Source organism: Eubalaena glacialis, chromosome 14 (genome assembly GCF_028564815.1).
Source record: "Eubalaena glacialis isolate mEubGla1 chromosome 14, mEubGla1.1.hap2.+ XY, whole genome shotgun sequence".
Lineage (NCBI taxonomy): Eukaryota > Metazoa > Chordata > Mammalia > Artiodactyla > Balaenidae > Eubalaena > Eubalaena glacialis.
This window is the reverse complement of record NC_083729.1, coordinates 6,183,146-6,199,552: the sequence shown is the minus strand read 5'-3', so window position 1 is coordinate 6,199,552 and position 16,407 is coordinate 6,183,146. Positions and strand designations below refer to the sequence as shown.

The following is a 16,407-nucleotide window of genomic DNA, read 5'->3' as shown; positions in this document are numbered from 1 at the left end:
TACTGAAAATAAAAATCTAAGTCCTTACAGTTTCTTACAAGCCATTTGATCTGTCTCTCTCCACCCCTTTCCCTACCTCTGACCTCATCTACTTTCCTCCTCCAGCCCTTACCAACCTCTTTGCTGTTCCCTGAAAACGTCAGGCATGATCCTGCCTAAGGGCTTTTGCACTTGCTATTTCTTCTGTCTGTAAGGATCTTTCTTTGGAGAGATGCATAATGGCTTTTCTCACCTTCTTTTAATTCTTTGCTTAATTACCAGCTTTTTAATGAGACCATCCCTTTGTTATCTTATATAAAATTACACCTCCCTATTTTGTACTCCTTTCTTCCCTACTTCATTTTACTCCATAGAATCGATCACCTTCTAACACATGAATATACTTACTTATTTTGTTTTTTGTCTGTCTCCCCTCAGTAGAATGTTAGACCCACATGGCCAAGATTTTTGTCTGTATTATTTTCTCTTTCCTCCATACCCAGGACAGTGTCTGGGACACTGTTGTTGAATGAGTTTGAGACCTGAAGTGGAAACCGAACTTTACAAATAACTTGAGAAAAGCATTCTAAGCAGAAGGAACAGCAAGTGTAAATGCTCTGAGGTGGGATCCCAACTCTGAGGCCAGTCTGGTTGGAGTTTGGGGAGCAGACGGGAGAGTAGTGGGAAGTGATGTCAGAGAAATAGCCAGTGGCCAGTTCATTGTGGGCCTTACAAGCCCCATATCCATGGTAAGGACTTTGTATTATGTTTAGACATCTTTAGGCCCTCTAAAGATGAGCAAGGAAATATCATTTAACAGCTGATATTTAGATACACATTAAAAAAATAATGATGTGTACACATTTTGGAGTAGAACCAAAGTTTTTTCCTAAAGCCTTGTTTTAAATGTAAGAATTTCTCTAGTTATTAGTCTTTGACTATAAGCAGTCTTTCTAGATTGTTACATCAGAAATATTTTTGTTTCATCAAATATAGCTCTGCCTGAAAATGAAAGATTCTAGGTAAGTTTTTCATTTTATGAAAGCATCTTAATGCTGTTAGTTTCATTGCTTAAATATAAAAGTGTTATGTTGAAAATAACCTACAGATTTAAACTTTTGTATTTTAATGGATTTTTGATAGTTTTCATGACAAATTTTTCACTCAGTTGGCTACCATTAGTTAGATGTATATAGGGAAATACATTTTATTTATTTGAATAGATAAATAATTTATTTAGTTAGAATTTGAAGACAAAAGACTTGAGTTTGAGCCCTGGGCATGTTGATTAGCCTCTGGTACCTCTCATTCCCTTATATGTAAAAATGTATAATGTTATCTGTTGAACACTATGCAAATGGTTGCTGCTATTAGGAAAGGTATATAATGGATGGAACTAATATCAGAAAATAATTTGGGACTTTAGTATATAAAGTATTGGTGAGTATTTAATTAAGTGGTTTCCTACTTTAAAATTGTGCTTTATTTTATCAAATGTGCTTTATTTAAAATTAGTTTTATTGGATTATTTTGGAGGATAATATTGAAAGATAACCGTAGACACATCCATTGAGCAAAATTTTTTCCCACTACTGCTTTTTTTTTTTTTTTTTAAATAAGTTTATTTATTTATTTTTGGCTGCATTGGGTCTTCGTTGCTGCGCGCGGGCTTTCTCTGGTTGCTGCGAGCGGGGGCTGCTCTTCATTGCGGTGCGCGGGCTTCTCATTGCGGTGGCTTCTCTTGTTGCAGAGCACGGGCTCTAGGCGTGTGGGCTTCAGTAGTTGTGGCACACGGGCTCAGTAGTTGTGGCTCGCGGGCTCTAGAGCGCAGGCTCAGTAGTTGTGGTGCACGGGCTTAGTTGCTCCGTGGCATGTGGGATCTTCCCAGACCAGGGCTCGAACCCGTGTCCGCTGCATTGGCAGGCGGATTCTTAACCACTGCGCCACCAGGGAAGCCCCGGCTACTGCTTTATTTCTTAACTATTGTATGCTAGAACCCTTCAAATACTTAACGTTATTTTTATTCACTCATACTTTTAAAATAGTTTTTCAGTTCTCTGTATCTGCTAGTTTCATGAATTCATGACTGCATTTGCTGTTCCCTTTGTTTGACTGCCCTAACTTTCTCCTCTTGCCTCAGCCCTTCCTCATCAGATTGACTCATACTCATCTTGCATAGCTTAGTTCTAGGGGTTACTTTCTTAAGGAAACCTTCCCATAACTGCTGCTTCTGGATTTGGGGTGCATTTTTTATTTTCTCACACAATATGTGTGTATCTCCAGTAGAGTCTTATCTGTTAGGATTGTAATTGTTTTCTTATCTATCCATCTTTTCCAGTACACTCTTGAGTTCTTTTAGGGTGGGGAGTAAGCCTTCTATGTCTGTCATCAGTAACTAACATACTGAATGAGTGAGTTTTAAAAACTCAATAGAGCAACTGTAGTTAGATTTGAAGCCTTCATTGCCGTCCCACAAATGTTTGGGGGATCAAGCCTAATCATTATGGGATGAAAATTAGTTCACATATTGTTTTAACCCATGTCTCCAATTCAGTTCTAAAAGTTTTTTTCACCAGTTTTTTCATCTTTTAAAGTTCAAGAAGTATGTTGTCAATGTTGCAAGCACATTTTAATGCTTTGCTTCTAGTTGCCTAGTTTTTTAAACTTTTAGTTCTGTGTTAACCTGTTTATACTCTACTGAGGGTAGATCTCCTCCCGTCACAATTTGTGATTCAGTCATTTCGTGATTTTTGTTTGATTTATTTGTCTGGCCCACTGGAGTGTAAGCTTCATGAAGGCTGGGATCATATCTCTTTTGTTAAGCATTAGTATCATATATCCATATATTGTGATACTTCAGTGAGTTTTTGTAGCTTTCAAATGCATGTGACCATAGCTCACTTGGATTGAAGGTAAAAACCTTGTCAGTGATTTAGCAGACCAGATCCCATTTTCTAGGGAAAAAAGAATCCGGTGATGATAATGTGGTTTGCCCATAAAAGCAGATTTGCTGAGGGAATGAGGGTCTGAGGATATGGGAAGAACTGGATGGGGGAATTACAAATCTACATCTATTAGTAGTAAGGAAAGGGATGATTCATATTTGAACCAAAACAAATAGATATCTTAGTCTAGATAATGATGAAATAAAACTGACAATGTTTAAAACTAAAAAGCAATGATATCAGCAGTTCAGAATCCCAACGAGATCAAGGAAATATTGATGAAGCAATGAAACAAATCATCTGTTCTGAAAGTTCAAGGATTGCAAGTGTCCTAATGTAGGCATGCCCAATGGTAGAACACTGAATTAGAGTCCTAAGAAAACCCCGGTGATAGACAGGATTTTTAAAATGTATGTAAACAAATTTTAGAAACATATTATTATTCACTTGATAGATTACTTACATAAGCCACCCTTAGTACATAAAAATGAAAGTGTATGGGATTGTACATTTACCCATAATAAAACGAGTGGACTAGCATATTTGGATTTGTTCAAGGTGCATAGGAGGATGGGGCTCATCATGGGTGCATTGATGTTCTGCTGTATGATTGTGGGTAGGCTCGAGACTGTCTCACATGCCATCCTGAAAGATTTTTGCCTGCATAAATGTCATCAAAGCAGTGTATAGCACCAATGGCAAATCACAAAAAAATTACTTTAGAATTAAACTGAGTTGTGTTTAAGCCATATCCACATAAATACTAGGTTTCAGTTTGTAGTGTAAATTAAATGGCAAATTTTAAAACATTTAAAGTTGAATTATTTTTGAATATACAGAATATTTGGCTTAACATTACATGCCTATTAATTTAAAACATTTTTTGTATTCCTTAAAGGGCGATTACTGAGAGCCAATCAGATAAGTTTCAACTGGGACAGGCTGGCTAGCTGGATCAACCTTACTGAGCAGTGGCCATACCGAACTTCATGGCTCATATTATATTTGGAAGAGACTGAAGGTATTCCAGATCAAATGACATTAAAAACCATCTATGAAAGGTACTTTATCTGACCTCTTTATATTTAAATTTATCTTAGACTGAGTTTACTTTTCAGAAGAAAGTTAATGCATATAAAGCAAAATGAATACAAAATGTATAAAATGTAGAGTTCTGGGTTCAACTAATCATTCTCATTAATTCTGTTATAATTTGGAGTTGTATTAGCACAGGTATATGTCCCATTATGTAAAATTTGCAGCTTTATTTGTCTATATTCTTCCTTTCTCAGTGTAACCTATATGATGAAAAATGTTTCATAGTCCTGTTAGCTCTGTGTTATTTATATATACAAAATGCAAACCTTAAAACATTATTATTTATTTCTATTTTATTTTTTATTCTAAGTGTCTTTGTAGAATATTAAGGAGGTTACATTTTCCAAATCATTAGTGCAGGTATATTCACAGCTTTATATCTGGAGGATTTGGGGAACTGTGAATACTGGCTGGAAAGCATTCTTTGCATTAAACAATAAAGGATTTATAAAATATATGAACAATTTATTGTTCTTTTATAGAACAATAAATTGTTCTATAAAACAATAAAAAGAACAATTTATTTTTCTTTTATAGTCAGTCATTTGAAGTACTTTTTAAATCTACCTCTGGTAAAGAAATTGATTTTTTCTGGAAAGACATACAGTTAATGCTCAGTGAAATGTCAAGCATGTCAAGTTTTAAGAGTTTGACTTTCTTGTCAAATAAACAAATAAAATTATAATCCTTTTTGTTTGCCAAAATACTTAATACCTTCAAAGTTTTCAATTACAACTCTAAATAAAAATACCTCTTAGAAAAAATATAATACAAGGGAACTATACTATTGTATAAAACTTGGTATAATTGAAACTATTATTTTGAACATGTAAATGAAATATTAAATCTAACGAACCATTCAGTGTAGAGTTTATACATTAAAACTTTTAAGATTCCAAGTAATTTTTCTTAGAGTATTGTCAGCATGTGTTTTTCATTATTTTCCAATCCCCATTTTTCATGCACATATTTTATCTCATATTTTCTAGGTGAATAACTGATTTTAGAATATAGAGGCTGGTTGTAGTGTTAGTCTGCAGACTTGAGCTCTTGTAGGTTTTGCTGTTTAATTTGTGCTAAATTAAACAGATTGAATTCTGTGAGCTGTGTCAAGTAGGTGCTCTCGTAGATGGCAGCGACACACAACTACCGTGGGCCTGTGGAGCAGTGTCACTGATTGCATCTGCTCTTTGATGTTTTAGAAATCATCTTTTTATTATAAGATACATGACTGGTTTTTCCCTTGGTTGTGCAGTAAAATATTATTTCATGAATAAACGTTTGCATCATAGCATAGGTGCTGTATAATAATGAATGTTTGCTAGATGAGCACAGTTTTTGGTTTGATACACATAGGACTCAAGTCAGTCTCTTCACCTTCCTTTAATTGAATATAATGCTTAGAAGTTTATTGTGTCTCAGGAGTCCAGGAGCATTGATCAATTTCTCACATGTTAAGGACTGTGTGCTTAGGGTTTCCAGCACTGGGCCCTCTGCATGTTCTGTGAAGAGGGTGAGTAATTGGTGAAAGAAGGTCTGTGTCCTCAGGAAATAGAAGCAGAAGAGATGTGAAAATAAAAAGTTTTTAAAGCTCTCAAAAATACTCATAATTGAATTCAATCAAAAAAAATCTATTAAGTGTCTGCTACTTGGGGGCCCTGCTCCTCATGCTGGAGGTACAAAGGCGACCAGGTAAATATATGTTTACTTTTTGATCGTGTAATCTCACGTGTAGAAATTTAAACACACACCTCCACAGTTATAAAACTGGTTATACAGGGTTGTTTATTGTGACCTTATCTGTAGCAGCATAATTTAAATGCACATTTATAGGAACATTGGTTGGATAAATTATGGCACAGCTACCATAATAGAGTACCTTGTAGCTGTAGAAAATGAGAAAAAACTATGATTTGATATGGAGGAATTTTCAGGATATATTAGTAAGTGAAAAATGTAAAGTGCAAAAGAGTATATAACATGTTTCTGTTTGTATAAGAAAGAAGGGGGAATAAGAACATCTGTATATACATATGTAGGTATGTATTATTTTTCATGAAAATATAAAACAAACCCATGGGAAGGGTAAGCCAGAAACTAATAAAAATGTTTACCTAAAGAGGATGCTTAGATGGGGAATGAGATGTCTCTGAATGTACATTTTTATGTAGTTTGCCTTTCGTATCATAATCGAGAAACAAAAAGGATGGGAAAAGCAAACCCTAATATTGAATACAAACAGAAAGAAATGATCCTAATGGTACATGAAATTGAAAATATAACCACACAGAAAAAAATTAATTCAAACACCTTTGAACTCAGTTCTCTGATTCTTTATTCTTAGTATAATATACTGAAGACAAAATTAACTGCAAAGAAATCTTGAGCTTAGTAGGTTTGTTGTTGATAATAGTATTGGTATTATACTCCTGAAATCCTTTTGAATGTATCATAGGATAGAGTAAAAAATGAATTAATAGATATTTTTGGAAGCTGGTGTTTTCCCTATGGGAGAAGGGAGATACAAATATTGAATGGAAGAAATTAGGAAGAGCACTATGGTAGTAGACTGGATTTGGAGATATTAAATATTAACTCATAATTTAAAATGAGGTTTCCTCTAGTTTTGCCCACCAAAAGGGAGCAAAAATACCCCCAAATTGTGAGCACATCTGGTGCCTAGATCTTGGTTTCTGATTGGGACTCCTTGGAGAAATGGCTAATTCCAGGTCTAAGGCAGGGAAAGCTCAAGGGGAGCCTGCATTGTAATCTGCCAGAAATCAAGGAAGGAACTGTTCAAAGACAGTGAGGTCTGCACAGAAGGGCACAGGACTTAGCTTGAAGCAGCACCTTTCAAAATTGGGCCCATTTGAGAATCACAAAGAAAAATGATGGTAATTGACTATAACATATCAACAAAAGAAATCCAATGAGTCCATAGTAATACTTAGAAGAGAGGAAAAAGGAATAATTCTTTGTTTTAGGAGAATGCCAGCAGAAAAGTGTAGAAGGAATGAATGAAATAGAAAAATTATCATTTTTTTAAATCCCCAGTATGATAATTGATTCAAGGAAGGATCACCGGTGGTTGCAGAAACCACTGGAGGAAGGTTGTTGGGGAACAGGAGGCGCACATGGTCTCAAAATATCACTCCCCAGGTTACATATAATTACAGAGAAGACATGCCCTTGCAGTGGAGAGATCTGGGTGTCACCACATTTTTAATCAAATAGTCAAGCCTGACATCATTAATGGGATGCATAGCATCATATGCCACTAGATAAAATGCGGTAGAAGGTACCACATCACCTTTCTGGTACAGTTGCCAGCCGTGTTGTACTATGATTCTAATTCTGAGGAAGCAGCCAGATGAATCCGGAATGTGGAACATTCTACAAGACAACTGGCTTGAATTCCATATTGGTGACTGGGGGAGACTGAAGAGATAGATCCCACAGCCAAAATGCAGTGTGTGAGCTGTGATAGGGATCTGTATCAGAAGAAAAGCAGGGCACTGAAGGGCATTTTGCGGGCAATTGGGGAGTAAGAATTTTTGAATTAATGTTAATTTCCTTAGGCATGGTAAGGGTATTTGGGGGAGGTTCATGCTGAAGTATTTAGGTATGAAATACACTTTCAGATGGTTTGGCAAAAGGAAGGTGCATGTATGTGTGTGTAGATATGCATATGTCTGTAAGTATACCTATGTATATATTATGTGGATGTGTATACATGTACATATATAAGGGGAGGAGGGAGATAGCAGGTGTATCGAGACATTATGTTGACAGTTTGTGAATCTAGGTGAGGTGTGTTTGGGAGTTGGTTTTCCTGTTCTTTCAGCTTTTCTGTGAGTTAAAAAGAAATTTTAAAGCAGTGGAAAAGCACAGTAAATAATTAAAATATAGGACAATAAATGCTATGATTTGAGCAAATAAAAAGAGAGGAGGGATACAAATATGAAGTACCTGGTTCTTGTTAAGAAATTTTCCTCTTCCCATTCCTTTTGTTCTCCATAGTGATTGTTCAGTAAATATTTGTTGCTTTGTTAAGATTTTTACTTAAGGACATAGTTTACATTAAATGAATCTAAGAAATGTATTCCTTAGTGCACTTATGTGATTTTAGTAACCTTTACACACATGCCACGTGTAATTGAAAATCATTATGTATATATACATAGCTCTATTGAAAGCTTTAAAAAAAAAACCCTACCATTTTGTTTCATGGTGGCAGGATGAATCACAAACCACACGTTATTGATTGATTGATTCTAATGTTAGAATCAGCTGGTACCTCTACAAGGCATGGAGCAAGTGGATGCAGACCGTGCAGTGTTCGTTAGTATTTTAAGACCTGCAATCCACAAATGCCAAGAAGTCAAGTTAGCCAGTTCTGATCCTGTAGGAAGTAAGATGGACAGTCCATCAATGAGGTCAAGTATGATTAGAATCTGCAACTCTTGGGTTAATGAGCTATTCAGGTGAAAAATCATATATATTTTTAAAAATTTTTTTAAATGCACAGTGTCTAATTTCTTTGCAGAAAATTTATCTTATTTCTTCTGCATGTTGTCAAACTATATAGAAAATATTGAGCATGTTTTTATGAAAATGAGCTTTTAACTTATCATTGGCAGTAATTTAAATTAGAAAGTCATGGTTTTGTAGTTTTCTAGTTACTTTTTTGCTGAGATGGTCGCTGGAAGACAAAAGATATAAAAAGGATGAAGAGTATTTCAGTCTCATTTTAGATATTATCATTTGAATAAAACATGTCTTCCTGAAATCTTGTCTCTTTTCTTAAAGAAACCAAGATGAGTAGGTGTGAGACCTAATGGCTTTCCTTGATTTTTGTTTATCCATTCTAGTTAATTTTCTTCATTTAATGTGTATTTAGTGTGAGTTCTTACTATGGGTCAGGGCTTAGATTGTTATCCTTTGTGCTTTCATGCGTTCCAGGGGCTGGCTGAGGAGGTGGGGTACATAGAGAGACAACTATACAAAGCATCTTAGGCCCTTGAGCAACTTACACACATATCTACACACACATACATACACTTTCCTTTTGCCAAACCATCCAAAAGTGTATTTCACACCTAAATACTTCAGCATGAATCTCCCCAAAACATCATTACCACACACACACACACACACACACACACCCCTTTTTTTTTTCCTAGACCATTAGAGGGTGTATTACATACAACATATCTTTTGTCCCTAAATACTCAAGTGTTGAGGAACTTATATTCTGATTGAAGGTAAAACATACATATTTGAAACAACTGGAGGAAAGTAAAAATGTGATGGCTCAAACAGCCAATTAACAGGTTTTTATCAATATCAGGCTAAAACATTGCCTTCTGGATGATAGAAAACTTTTCAGGCTAAAACTACTGTTATTTGCTAATAGGCAATTACTTGACCTTTTAAAACTTTCACCCTGATTTCCGGCATTTGAGCCTCAAGCTTATATGACTTCCTAATATTCAAGGAAACTTTCAAAAATTTATATTTTTAATTAATTAAAATATATCTTACAGACAAAAGAGAATGTATCACCTGTAGTTTAAAGATAATAGTAATTTTTCACCCTGTTCATTAATATATCAGTAGAACATTTGTCAAAGAAATGCTTTTGGGGGGGTATTTTTAATCATATAATAAAAATAGCTTGGAGTAAATTTTTGTAGGGGGAATATTTTATTTTGTTCAAATAAATATAGACTGTTATATATTAGAGGTATAATGAGGTAATGGGAACTTTGTTTTGCCATTAAGTTAATCTCTTATTTTGGACTTCAGCTCTTGGTGGGCCTGCCATCCATGAATGGGTTGGATTCAGGGTGATTTTGAGATGCCTTTTTTTTTTAAAGAAATAATTGTGTCCTATATGCCTGCAAATACTTACAAAGACTGCTTTGTAGCTAGTCTAAGGAAGAGAAAAAAGACAATGTAGTAAGAATCTGAGAATTCATTAAGGAATTGACAAAGTAATTTAAGATGATTTCTTAATGAAAAACTATAGGAAGCCAATTTGATCAACATATTGAAAAATCGTGTATTGGAATATGTTAGAATAACTTAGATGACTGTTTCTAGCTAACCATAGTTGAGTTCTTTGATGCTATTGCTTGTCATTTGAATAATAAAAAGTGTTATTTACAACAGACAAAAAGCAGCAGTATATAATTGATATTCATTTATTTTATTAAAGAAATCTGATTTGGTGAAAACAATCAGAAAATAGTATTTTTAACACTAGTAGTAAAATTTTTTTAATCCATAAAAAGCCTCATTTATTTTTATAGCAATTTGATGACACATCTGCTTGCTTTATTCAGCTGAAAAAGAAAATGTTGGTTCTTGGTGTTTGGTAAAATTGCTTTGTTAAATTATTTTCTAAATTGTTCAACTTTTAACAAATGACATTTGATACTAACACTGGAAAGCAATTTCAGCTAATTAAGTAGATCCCTCTGTAAACCATTGGAACATTAAGATGACATACTGTTCATTCAAGATTATTTTAATTGGTACAATTATTGTAATTTTCTGGCAATTATGTGTTGAGCTAAAAGCTTTTGTCTAGATCATTTGAGGGTTTTTTTTGTTAACATACATTTAGTAAGAAGAAAGGGAGTAAAATAAAAACTGTAGATAAAGATTTTCCGTCTACTTTTATTACAGAGTTTTAGACACCATTGAGATATTTTAGTATAAAACTTTATTTCTGATATTTTTCAGTAAGCATTTTAAACAATGATAGAGGTTTTTAAAAGATCAATTTAAATAGTTTTCATGAAGGTAATGTTTCAAATTTCTGTTTTGACACTGCTCAACCAACCTTTTACTTAGGATGATGTGGTCAGAATTAGTTTTGTGATAAGGATAATGCCTTACCAAACAATACTTTGTTTTGGTCCTTTATTTTGATTTTTTTAAAACAATTTAATAAGTTTTGAGAGAACCTCAGAATCGTAGCCATTTTCTTTTTGCGGAAATATCTACTACTTGCTGACTAGACACTACAGACATCAAGTTTGTAACATTTATCCTAAATTCAGTATCTTTAAATTATTCAAGTAGCAGTATTTCTGTACTTAGGACGTTTTTCATAATAAAGCATCATATCGTCTGATATCCTTCCTGATATTCAGCCGAAGTTTTCATAAGCTTATTAGTTTTATCACTTCTAGTTATCTCTGCCTCTGTTTAGCTCTCACTAACCGCCTTCCTCTTTCCTTGAAGTTCTGGGTGATTACTGATACCCTCCCTACCCCATTATGTGGCCCAGATTATGCACAGGCTTGTTTCTTTTGCATGTGGACTTAAGTTATGAATTTGAATAGCATAAAAAAATTGGACAGTAGTTAGTTTAGATTTGTGAAGAAATCTTATCTCCTTTGTAGTACAAAGTACATTCTTTGTACTGATGATTTTTTCTTAATTTAGGTTTTGAGATACTATAAATATTTATTCCCAATACTCTTTTATGTATGCTCTTTTAGTGTTTTTTATATATAGTTGAGAATCTTAATGAAATTCTATCTTCTTGATACGATGTGACTTCTCTGTAGGTGTTGGTGTTGTCATCATTCCACCATTATTAAATTACTGTCTTGTGTATAATTATTATTTCCATTTTTTCCTCCAAAACACTCTTGCCCTTAATGTATATATAATGTAAATACTTTATTCAGGGGCTCAATACTTTATCAATATCTTTATCTTTAAAAAAAAAAAAACCTGATCGAATTCTTTGCAAAATCATGAATAATTCTCCATATAGGAAAGGAAACTAAGCAGGTTTGTGCTGAAAAAAATAAAATATAATCTAAAATAGAAATCATATTTTAACTGGATAAAATAAATAACAGTATATTTGCCAGGTTTAATGTGAAGATTGAGTCTTCAAACCATGAACAAAGATGCCGTAAACAGATGTAATGTTGACAGTTAAACATGCATTTCTTATTATGCATTGTTTATTTTTATTCATTGTCTTTGTGGAAATTGATTGGAAAATTCAGTTTCCTAAAGATAAATAAAGGTGAAGGGCAGAATTTTTTAGTTTACTTCGATATACCTGCAAATCATGCCTACTTTTGTTGTTCGGAGAAAAAAAATGAAGCATGAAAACTAGACATGTTTGACTGTTTTTTGAGTTTATCTATTTATATATTTTGCTACTTCTTTGTTCTATTGTTGCTACCAGACTCATAGCAACATCCAAAGGTATGAGAGGAATTAATGGGAGAAAGCTTAGAATTCATTCATTTATTCAGAAAATAGTTATTGAGCACCCATTATGGACCAGGCACCATTGTAGGAGCCTGGATATGTCCATGACCAATACAGACACAGATCCCTAAGCTGAGGAGCTTATTACTCTAGCAGGGAGGTATGAGTGACAAACAGTCTCTGTAACACATACCTCTACAGCATGTTAAAAGGTGACAAGTGCTATGGAAAAAATAAAAAGCAGAGTTAGGGGGAGGAGGAGTGGTGCAGGGTCCACACTGCTCAAGAGGCTCAGGGTAGGCCTCCTTGAGGAGAGAAATATTGACCAAAGACTTGAAGGAGGAGAGAGAGAATTAGCCAAGTAGGTATCTAGGGAAAGCATTTCTAGGCAGAGGGAACAGTTTGGACAAAGGGCCTAAGGCCAGAGAGTGCCTGGGATGTTTGGGGAACAGCAACAACAAGGGATCTGGTGTGGCTGGAGGGAATTCTGTAGGGGGAAGCGGGGGAGATGAGGTCAGGGAGGTCGGGGGTGCGGGTCACCGACAGCTTTTAGGAGGACCATTGTAAGGACTTCGGCTTTTACTCTGAGTAAAATGGAGATCCACTGCAGGGTGTTGAAAAAATTGTACACATACCCGGAATGCTCTAAGGTGCCTGTTACTTGGTCATATCAGTATAACTTGGAACAGACTTAGGGAACCCTGTTGACCTAAGGGAGTGTATTTTCAGAATCCTGTGCTGGGAGGAAGATAACAGTGAAACTGGGTAGAAAAATTAGGGTAAATGGAAAGTTGTGGAGAAAGTAGGTGGCAGTCGCACAGTAAAGATGAAATGAGTGGTAGAGAATGGTCCATGGTGGCACTCCATGAATATGAGAAAGCTGAGAAATGAGTAACATCATCTATAGTCTTGTTGCAGTGTCCTGATAGAAAACTCATTACTCTAAACATCTGCAAGAATTTATATGACTTCCCTGCCTGTTTCTCCTGCTGTAATAGTTTCGTGTTTAAGATCATTTTATTCTTTATTTTCTAATAAAACGATGGATTTATAAGCCTACTTTTTGGGTCAGTGTTTTCACCTGCCTCTTTCCTTTGGAGTTGCCAACTGCATGTCCTGTCCCGACCCGCTACCCTTCACATCTAAACCCCTGCTTGAGAGTGAATGAAAGGTGCTTCCTGTTGCATTGAAAACTGATAGGTGTACAGAGCACCTTGCTTGTAGAGTAGTATTGAATTTGATGTATGAGTAGTGTAAGATGGAAATGGTGGTCATTTCAATATCAAATTGGGTTCTAAGGATAATGAGAAATAGTTGGTCAAAATTCTAAATACAGGAATCAGGTTTATCTGGAGCTCCAAACAATCTTAGCATGGATTTCCAGCCCCTTCTCATGCCTTCTCCCTCTTGCCTTTTACCTTTCCACCTGTATTTCTCTCTGGCCCATCCTCCCCTCTCCCACCTTATTCTGTTCTCACCTTAAGTGTCACTACCTCAGGAAGCCTTTTGTATCCAGGCATATCCCAGTCTCCAAGATTTTATTAGATGTGTTCATTATAGACTGGTATGTTACTTCATGATACTTCCCATAGTTACCTTTTATAAATATTTGCATTGCTGTTTCTTTAATATTTGTTTCCTGAACTAGACTGTTAACTCCACGAAATGTAACTTCCTTAAACCTTTCTGAATTCCTTGTTTCTAGACATTCTTGGTATAGAGTAGGCAGTAGTGGGTATTTCTGAAAGAATAAAGAAATATGATGATGACATTTGCATTGAGGAAAGCATGGATTTGGGGAAGGTGGTAAATGAGAAGCCACATTTTATCTTGAAAAAAATAACTGTCCACACAGACGTGTCCTTCTTTGGTTCTAAATGTGGGTAAACATTTTCCTTTGTCATTAATACCAGTAGATCCCTGGGCAAGGCACATAGAACGTTCTCAGAACACAAAGGTTGAATGGTGACTACATATTTCAGCTGACACCTAGTAGATTCTGCCTTTTGTCAGGTGATAGTAAAATCAAAGCAATGTTTTCATAGGCATTTCCCTGTAACGGTGAGTTGAGCTGCATTTGGAATTTTTCTTACATTCGTAATGGTTTTATGAATGCCCCGGTTTGGTGTTGCTTCCTATGGGCACACTTTTAGACAGGTTCCTCCCACTTCAGTTTCTATTTACAGGCTGTTGTCAGTATTGTTTAAAAAGGCCCTTTGACTTAGCTGGACTCCGTTTTTGTTATGCTAAACATTTTGATTGTGTTCATTCATTAACCGAATGTTTATAGAGTTTATTACCTGCCGGCACATGCTAATAAAAGCAGTAACTAGTATTACTTGAGCCCTCAATATATGCCACACATTGGATTTGCCTAGATTATTTCATTTAATACTCGTAACTCTGGGAGGCAGAGAGAGTGGGCATTACCTAAGGTCACACGGCCGTAGCTGTTGGAGCTTCCCCAGCCCATTTCTGGAAGCCAGAAGGCTGTCTGTGACTACAGAGCTAGGCAGTGGGTCTGAGATATTAGAAATGCAGAACTAAACTAATTTTATTATTTCCAGATATAATTTATTCATTTTCAAGTGAATATTTAGAATCATTTATTGTGTATCAATGGGAATGTTATAGGAAATCCACATTTTTTTAGAGGATGGAATTTATCTTTTCCATTAAAAAAATGCAAACTTCTTACCAACTTATGTAAAACCCCAAATCAGTGCTTCATTCAGTTCTGATTGTGTCTACTAACTGCAGTAGGTTTTGTACGGAAAACTGAAAAAAAAAAGCAGTTGTGATATTTAGCACTTAAACAGCTGGTACATCTGTGTGTTTAAGCCTTTATACCATTTTTATGTACGCTAAGTGTCTGTAGTTTTTTTCTTGGTAGCGTTTTCAATAGCTTTTCTTTTGTTTTCAATAGGATAAAATTGACTTTTTAAATATTTTCTCATTTAAGCTCATAATGCCATTTTCAGCATTTTATACTAATATAGAACAAAGAAGGAATTTTAAATGTTTCAAAGTTGTGTGTTTCTAACTTTAACATGAAAAACTAAAATATATTAACTAAGACTATTTGAAAACAGTATTAAAAAATCAGTTTTTCTAAAATATGTTTTAATATGTAAAATAAAAAATATCATTACCTATGCAGGTTTATAGTTTATTTTATAATACAGTAAGAATATTATGCATATTTACATTAAAAAACAAATATGATTATTGAATGATTCAAATTTGTCAAAAAAATTAAATATACCATTAGAGATCAGGTAGAGATCAGTATTTTCCCTGAAATTATTTTTTTTCAACAGAGGTTTGTGATTTCAGAATTTCAAATCAAAATACTTTTAAGACTCTTCAAAATTTGAGAATAAGCAAAAGTAATGTATAATAAAAATGCCAGCTAATTGAAGTGCTAAGGTAATGGTGAAATGCTTATGTAAAACCACGAGGCACATGACCTCTGTTTGCAATGTCCAAAAAGTCCACGAGGGGGGAGTATTTCACCAGGAACATTGTTAGCACGGTCGGCCAAGAAATAAGAGTGAATGCGTTTTGCTTTCCCTTTTCCATGGCAGAAAAACAAGAAAAACACCGAGTTTAATGAACATTTTAAACTGTCTAAGGTTCAACTTTCATTCCTATTATTTAAAGAATGGCTTCACAGGACTTTTGTAAGCACTGAGAATCATGATCATAAACAAATGAATGGTTATCTGATCGTATGGTATAGTTTTTATTAAGTTAGTGTAGTACTTTTTTCTCCTAAAATTCTTTTAAAGTTAGTATTGGGCAAAGGGATATGAAGAACAAGGAGTTTTTTTAAATTGATCTGCTTACAAATTTATGTTTATATATTAAAATACTAAATCCTAAACATTGTAGATCTTGGGTTCCTTGCTGATTAAACGTTAAACCTTTAAGATAACTCATATAATAAAAGTTTTGCTTTAATCTTGGGCATATTTATAGGCAGACTCTGAGTTCAGAGCCTCCATCCCCTGCTTGCTATTCAGAGTTTTACTGCAAAACATTTGCGCCCTGTATATGATTAGTGTAACACTTTTTAAGATTTCTTAAAGGCAGCAATAACATGAACATCTCTTATTGCTTGCTAGCACCTCACGAT

At 34.7% G+C, this 16,407-nt stretch overlaps 1 protein-coding gene across 7 annotated transcripts in view; it reads left to right on the top strand.

Annotated features, from left to right (window-relative positions):
- The window catches only part of KIDINS220 (kinase D interacting substrate 220), a 98,524-nt gene that overhangs the window by 47,585 nt on the left and 34,532 nt on the right, over positions 1 to 16,407 (top strand). For all 7 annotated transcript variants that reach the window (XM_061210495.1, XM_061210494.1, XM_061210490.1 and 4 more), the window contains exon 22: positions 3,823 to 3,985. In XM_061210495.1, the coding sequence (XP_061066478.1) occupies positions 3,823 to 3,985 (163 nt within the window). The remainder of the gene's footprint in view (positions 1 to 3,822; positions 3,986 to 16,407) is intronic.